Below are 8,146 nucleotides of genomic sequence, written 5' to 3'. Positions count from 1 at the left end.
TGGTTGATGTTGGCACGGACTCAGTGGGCTGAATGACCTATTTCTGCGCTGCCTCTTTGTATAACTCTGAAAACCTCTACAGCCTCAGATCTCCCTTAAGCACACACAGCAAGTATAGCTAAGTCTGCCAAGTCTATTTTATACCTGCATAAGTAATACAGAAAATAATTTCAGAGCTTCAGAGAAGGAAGGGGAAAGGGTAGGAAGATTAATGTAATGATGTTAGAATCAATTGCTTTCCTTGAGACTGGAATGTGACCCTAATCTTGCATTGCCACAGTGACTAATGACCTATTTCCTTATTCAGCTGCCAACAAAAGGTCAGCAACACTGAGAGTTCTTGGATATTGCATTATTCTAATTTATTATTGTGCTGCTTGCAATACCTTTATTTATAACACTATACAGCAATGATTAATATATGGATTTTTCCAGTGTAGTGCCTACTTGGTTTTACATTTGAATAGATTAATACTGTCATCAATGCAATTATCTACCTTATCTGTAGTGAATAGTTTCCATATCGATATTTACTGATGCTGAACGAATAGAAAAATGCTATTGACTGCTTTGACTTTATTTTAAAAGCAGCTCAATTATTTTCATGCGGATTAAGGAGCTGATTTCACTGCTTTGAGAATGCGGGGTGGGGAAAAATGCACAATGTTATTTTTAAGAGGCTACTTGGTTGACAAAGTTTGCATTGATTTTCTTTTACCATCCCGTCAATATTAGTGAAAACACAGAAAACAATATCATGGGAAAATTGATAAATTGATCACAATGCAAAGCTACTGGCAATTTCATTTGCAGGTTCCCCAGAGACTAACTATTAATACGCCTGCCAAAATGTTGTAACGTTAGCAATAAATCAAATTTTACCTGAAAAAAAAATCTATTACAACTTCAATTGATTAATACAAAAGGACCTTGAGGTATAGAGCTCTGGCTTATTCTTTACAGCAGTAACATTTTGATTCGCAGGTATAAGAGACCCTACACTTTAATTGCATAAGTACTTTAATAATAAAGCGTTTTAAAAAAACATCAAAGAGTACTGAAGAATTAGATTGCTAGCGATCATCCCTCAAGAGATCTCATTTCACTTTATACCATTCAAAAGCTAGTACAGTTTTCAAGTAATTTATCTACAACAATTTGCTACATTGAGGTGTGAAATAATATTTTTTAAATGCAGTCTTATCAGATTCTCACTTTGCAAACTAGTCATTCATGCATACTTATCAGTGGGTAGTAGATTTATGTAATTCTCAAATATAATGTTACATAGCATTCATTGAAGATATGGCTTCATTTGAGATTTGGCTTTCCATTAGAAATGTGGAGAATGCTGTGCCAGATATCTTTTTATGCTGCTAAACAACTCAGGAACAGCTTCTTCCCCTCTGATATCAATCTTCTGAACAGTCCTTCCATAACAGTCTGATTCACCTCCACCGCATTGCGAACATTGGACTTTGTCTCTGGAACTGATGCGCTACAATGCTGAGAACTATATTCCGCACTCTCTATCTTCCCCTTTGCTCTACCTACTGTACTTGAGTTTAACTTTATTGTATTTATGTAGACCATTATCTGACCTGATTGGATAGCATGCAGAACAAAACAATGATAAACCTAAACCTTGTCAGAATTTGTCAGGAGGAAAGGAGAAATTTCCATGCTTCTGTTGGTTAAAGGTAACATTGGTAATTTCATCATCCAATTTGGCCACATTTTTTAAGAGCAGTGTCACAAAGGTTTAAAACACAGCATATTGAATGCAATCAAGACAAAATAGAATTAATTCATAGTTCCACCACTTCTGATATGATAATATATTGGATTTTTCCAGATGGTTCCATTTCTTCTGTTGCTGCATCCCAGGGCACTAGCTAAACATCCTTGCACAAACTCTGATGTCTGATCTTTTTGAACCTGTTGGCAGCAGCAACAGCGTAATAATTTTTCTGTAAACACAAAGGAAAATAAATCTTTAGGCTTACCTGCGCTCTAAAATGATAAGCATTTTCTTCCCTAGGTAATTTCCTTTGTTATGTGATCTCTCATTCTGAGAAAAATGTGCAATAACATCTCGTGGCAACACTATTTACATTTGGTCTGAAACTAAGCTTGCTTTAGTTTTTTCTCAAAAAATGGCACAAAGTGCTGGAGTAACTCAGCGGGTCAGGCAATATCTCTGGAGAACATGGATAGGTGACGTTTCACAGAATGCTGGAGTAACTCAGAGGGTCAGGCAATATCTCTGGAGAACATGGATAGGTGACGTTTTGGATCGGGATCCTTCATTCCGGATCTGCAGTTCCTTGCATCTGTAAATCAGCATCTGCAATTCCTTCTGTCTCCTTAGCATTTCCTCACATTGGTCTTGTCACCATAATCAGAAGAGGAATTACATAGGTTTAAGGTGAGAGGGGAAAGACTTTGTAGAACCTGAGGGGCAACCTTTTCACTTGGAGGGTAGTCGGTATATGAATGAGCTGCCTGAGGATGTAGTTGAGGCAAATACTATGACAGCATTTAAAAGATGCTTGGACAGGTACATGAATGGAAAAGTTTAGAGGCAGATAGTGGACTAGAGACTGAGCCAAATGGCAGATGGTGGACTAGAGGACAAAGCTTTAAGGTAAGAAGGGCAAAGTAAAGGAAATGTGTGGGGGCATTTTTTTTTTACACAGGGTAGTGGGTGCCTGGAATGCACGACCAGATTTAGTGGAGGCATTTCTGACAGTGGCTGTTAGATAGGCATATGGACATGCAAGGATTAGGGATATGCATCATGTGCTGGCAGATGATGTTAGTTTATCATGTTCAGCACCAACATTGTGGGCCGAAGGGCCTGTGCTGTATGTTTTATTACAAACAGTTGGAAACTATATAGTTGAACAAAACTTTTCAAACAATTTTAAAACATTTTAAATTCATCGGAAGCCACTTTCAATATCTATGTCATATGAATACATTAACATTGATTAAAAATAAAATTCTTGACTTCACTCAACATTTTATTGAAGGTCAGCAAGCCTATTTAAATGCCGACCATGGCCGGTATAAAGCTGAGGGGATGAAGTGTGCATCATGGACTCAGTGGTAGAACAGGTCATATTCACCTGCATCTGACCTCAACATCAGAGTTTTAATGGTGCAGAATGCAGGCTCAGATGTCCAGAAGGCACTGTCACACAGTAGTCGCTGCCTTTGTGTGGGATAGCTACTTAACTGTTAGTGTGGTTTGGTCCAATATGTTGCACATTAATCCAGTCCCAGCATTAAAACATGTACAGGAAATTCCCAGACGGGTTCAGACTGAAAACTTCATGGAGTTTACTAGGGAGGCTGTTACTAGGGAGAAGGTGTTTGGGAAGCTGAAAAGGCTGAAGGTGGTTAAGTCACCTTGGCCAGATGGACTGCACCCTAGGGTTCTGAAGGAGGTGGCTTTAGAGATTGTGGAGGCATTGATAGTGTATCTCAGGAATTACAAGAGTCAGGAGTGGTCCCAGATAATTGGAAAATTGTCATTATTGCCCCGCTGCATAATATGGGAGCACGACAAAATAGTGGGAACTATAGGCTGGTTCGTCTGACTTTGGTGATTAGTAAAATTTTAAAGTCCATTATAAAGGATGAGGTTATAGAGTACGATAAAATAGGCCGAAGTCAGCATGACTATGTGAAGGGGAGGTCTTGCTTGACAAATCTGTTGGAATTCTTTGAAGAAGTAAATAGCAGGACAGACAAAGGAGAGTCAGTAGATGTTGTTCACTTAGATTTTCAGAAAGCCTTTGATAAGGTTCCACACATTTGGCTGCTTAGGAAGATGAAAGCCCATGGTATCAAAGGGCAGATACTCGCATGGATAGCAGGTTGGCTTGATAGCAGCAGACAAAGAGTGGCAATAAAGACGGCTTTTTCTGGTTGGCTGCCAGTGACTAATGGAGTTCCGCAAAGGTCGGTGCTGGGGCCGCTACTCTTCACCTTGTATATTAATGATTTGGACAAGGGGATTGAAGGCTGTGGCAAAGTTTGCGAATGATACGAAAATAGGTGGAGGTGCAGAGAAAGTAGAGACTCTGCAGAAGGACTTGAACAGGTTGAGAAAGTGGGCAGAGAAGTGGCAGATAGAATATAGTGTAGCGCAGTGTGGCGTCATGCATTTTGAGAGTAGGAATAAAGACGTGGAGTATTTTCTAAATGGGGTGAGAATCCAGAAATCAAAGGTGCAAAGGGATGGGGGTGCCAGTGCAGGATTCCTGCAGGTCGAGTCGGTAGTAAAGAAAGCAAACTCAATGCTAGCATTTATTTCAAGACGGCTTGAATACAAATACAGGGATGTAATGTTGAGGCTCTATAAGGTGCTGGTAAGGCCGCATTTGGAATATTGTGTGCAATTCTGGCCCCCATATCTGAGGAAGGATGTGCTGGCTCTGGAGAGGGTCCAGAGGAGGTTTACAAGAATGTTCCCAGGAATGAATAGGTTAACCTATAATGAGCGTTTGTCAGCACTGGGCCTATACTCACTGGAGTTTCGAAGAATGAGGGGGGACCTCATTGAAATATACAGATTGGTGACAGGCTTGGATAGAGTGGATGTGGAAAGGATGTTTCCACTAGTGGGAGAGTCTAGAACTAGAGGTTAGCCTCAGAATTAAAGGACTTTCTTTTAGGAAGGCGATGAGGAGAAATTTCTTTAGTCAGAGCGTGGTGAATCTGTGGAATTCTTTACCACAGAAGGCTGTGGATGCCGTCAGTGGATATTTTTAAGGCAGAGATAGATAGATTCTTGATTAGTACAGGTGTCAGAGGTTATAGCAAGAAGACAGGAAAATGGGGTTAGGAGGGAGAGATAGATTAGCCATGATTGAATGGTAGACTAGACTTGATGGGCCGAACGGCCTAATTCTACTCATATTCCTTATGACCTTATGGATTGTTTTAACAGTGGTGCAGCTGGTAGAGCTGCTTTATCACAGCGCCAGATGCAGGTTCGATCCTGACTACGGCGTGCTGTCTGTAAGGAGTTTGTACACATTCTCCTTGTGACCACGTGGGTTTCCTCCAGGTGCTCCAGTTTCCTCTCACATTCCAATGATGCTTAATTGTAATTAAACTACATTCCAATGTAGTTTAATTGGCCCTCTGTAAATTGCCCCTAGTGTGCAGGGAGTTGATATGAAAGTGCAATAACAGAACTAGTGTGAACGGGTGATCGATGGTCGGCATGGGCTCTGTGGGCCGAAGGGCCTGTTTCCATGCTGTATCTCTAAACCTAAACTAAACACATAAACATTCTGCCCAGGATTTATTAAATATTTCACACATAATCAGAATTAATTAAATTAAAGTAAATGGCATATTACCTTCCATAAGCGCTGTGATATATACTTTTGCAACATCACCTGTGATCTGAGACGGACCCTGTATCTGTTTGCTTTCTCTGGTAGGTTATTCAGCCAGTTGTGTTTGAGGCAGTTTGATGCACTGGATCTGCTGCTGGTGACATAGACACATAAATACAAGGCTTTAGATAATGTAGACAACATTAAAAAACAATATAAAACCATTTGCGGAAAAGTTCTGAATTCCGAATTTTGTTAATGTAATAACCCATTTTGTGAAGCACCCATGGTCACAGGAAACCTGCAGATGTAGGAAATGAAAGAAATTTCCCCCAGAAGCTGAAAATCGCATATAAACGAAAGCATATCAGCACTGGCACAAGAGGGTGGCGCAGCGGGTAGAGCTGCTGCCTCACAGCGCCAGAGACCTGGGTTCCATCCAAACCTTGTGTGCAACTACACGTTCTCCCTGTGACAGCATGGGTTTCCTCCAGATGCTCTGGTTTCCTTCCACATCTCAAAAGTCATGCGGGTTTGTAGGTTAAATGGCCATCTGTAAATTGCCCCTAGTGTGTAGGGAGTGGATGAGAAAGTGGGATAACATAGAACTAGTGTGAACAGGTGATTGATGGTCGGCATGGGCTCGGTGGGCCGAAGAGCCTGTTTCCATGCAGTATCTCTGAACTAATCTCTAAACTAATCTCTTAAAGCAGGAAAACACTGCACGGACAATTATGTTTTATATGTCTTACCACTTTTCCTTCACGAGCAGATTTGAAACAAAATCTTTTGCTTCTTCAGACACTTTTTCAAATCCTTCGGCGTCAAAGTCCCAGTTTACATTGATAATGTTGTTCATGGTTTCAGTGTCATGGTCGCCCAAGAAAGGGGATAATCCACTCAGCCTGAAAATGCAAGCATCCATCATTATTCAATTGTAACGAATCAATCGTCATTCCCTCCATCTGTTTAACATTGGCATTTGACACAGTACAGTACAGGAAGAAAGGACATGAAGGCTTTCGATTGTCAGACTGTACTTCAAGGTAGGCTCCAAATTTGCCACTTAACCCCAACAGAATTAACTCACAGCAGCAGGGCTGAGGGAGAAAAGGGGAAGAAAAGGCAAATGGGGTTTATTCCGGGCAAGTGTAAGGTGTTGCACTTTAGGACGTTGAATGCAAAGGAAAGTATGCAGAATATTAGCAAGACCCTGAACAGCATTGATGTACAGGGGCATGAAAAAGGGTCTCGACCCAAAACATCACCAATTCCTTTTCTCCTGAGATGCTGTCCGACCCGCTGAGTTACCCCAGCTTTTCGTGTCTATCTCCAGGGGGATCAAGGCCATTGACATGATCGTTGACCATCTGTTGATCTCCACTGGATTCTACGTGTGGTGCAGGGGTCGTACTTATACAACAGCTCAGGAAGCCCAACACGTACTGCAACCAGTCCCTGCAAGGAAAAGTCATGCGAAGACCTGTGAATTGTTCACCAAGGTAGCACAGTGTTTCCATTAACGTTGCCCAGCTTAACAGCTGCAGAATTGTTGTTGTGGGACAGAGCCAGGAGGAAGACATGGCTGAGGAGGTGTTGCATATCTGGCTTTACTGAGTGCTATTTCTGTTGTATGTAACACAAACACACCACGGCAAGGCAGTTACTCATTTAACGGCAACCGTAACGTAACAAAACTGCAGCTTTCCAGCCAAGCATCAAACGTCTGACAGTAATCTCAGTACTCATAATCTGACAGAGGTATTCGTGTTTGACAAGAAGAATGATTATATTGTCATCAGTATCTGGGACAAAATGTGGCTTTCACAATGTTTGCAATTGTAGAATTCCTTTCCTGTGATATAACGAACAAAGTTTTTGAAATTAATGTAGCTGTGAGCTGCTGCCTCATAGTGCCAGTGACCCAGGTTCGATCCTGACCTCGGGTGTTGTCTGTGTGAAGTTTGCACCTTCTCCCTGTGACTGAGTGGGTTTCCTCCCACATCTCAAAAACGTGCGTGTGTTTAGGTTAATTGGCCTCTTGCAAAAATTGCTCCTGTTGTGGGAGTGGATGAGAAACTGGGATCACTTAAAACTAGTGTGAACAGGTGATCGATGGTCAACGTGGACTCGGTAGGCTGAAGGGCCTGTTTCCTTGCTGTCCCTTTCAATCTATTTAATCAATCAATAATGTATTATTGATTTATTATTCATCCATAATTGTGCTTGGGAAGGTCTTAATCAGCCACCATCTTGAATTGCTACAATTCTCTCTGGTGAAGTTGCCCCAATATCAATGAAGGAACCTCCAAGTTAGGGTAATGCATGATTAAAATGGGCACTTGCAAGCAGTTGTATTCCCCTGGAACCAGTGCGCTTGTCCTCGGTGTAGAGGTTGGCCGTTAGGCAGGTACCATCAAAGAAGCTTTGTGGTGCATTTTGTAGTTAATATTGGTATGCTGGTGGGAGAGGGAGGTGATGTTTAGCACGGATGACTGAGTGTCAATTAAGTGCAATCAATGCAATTATACCATACTCTATCAATTAATTGTGTTGTTTGATTAAAGAGCCATTAAGTTGTATCTTGAAATAGATTGTAAATTGATCCTGAGGTGACTCAATGGAAAGGAGACTGCAGCTCATCAGAAATATCTGTGCGATCACCAAATGAGTTGCTCAAGATGTTATCCAACATCGGTGCATCGTGTGTAGGAAGGAACTACAGATGCTGGTTTAAACTGAAGATAGGCACAAAAAGCCTGAGTCTCTCAGTGGGACAGGCAGCATCT

General features: G+C 41.4%; 1 protein-coding gene across 1 annotated transcript in view; it reads right to left on the bottom strand.

Moving 5' to 3' along the window:
- Positions 1-1,828: 1,828 nt before the first annotated feature.
- mylk3 (myosin light chain kinase 3) overlaps positions 1,829-8,146 on the bottom strand; it is a 31,178-nt gene continuing 24,860 nt past the window's right edge. The window contains 3 exon segments of the mRNA XM_078401643.1: positions 1,829-1,970; positions 5,379-5,511; positions 6,110-6,262. Of these exon segments, the coding sequence (XP_078257769.1) occupies positions 1,896-1,970; positions 5,379-5,511; positions 6,110-6,262 (361 nt within the window). The 3' untranslated portion in view covers positions 1,829-1,895.

The sequence above is a fragment of the Rhinoraja longicauda genome, chromosome 6, assembly GCF_053455715.1.
Source record: "Rhinoraja longicauda isolate Sanriku21f chromosome 6, sRhiLon1.1, whole genome shotgun sequence".
Lineage (NCBI taxonomy): Eukaryota > Metazoa > Chordata > Chondrichthyes > Rajiformes > Arhynchobatidae > Rhinoraja > Rhinoraja longicauda.
The sequence above is the reverse complement of the archived record's forward strand: the minus strand, read 5'-3'. Positions and strand labels throughout refer to the sequence as shown.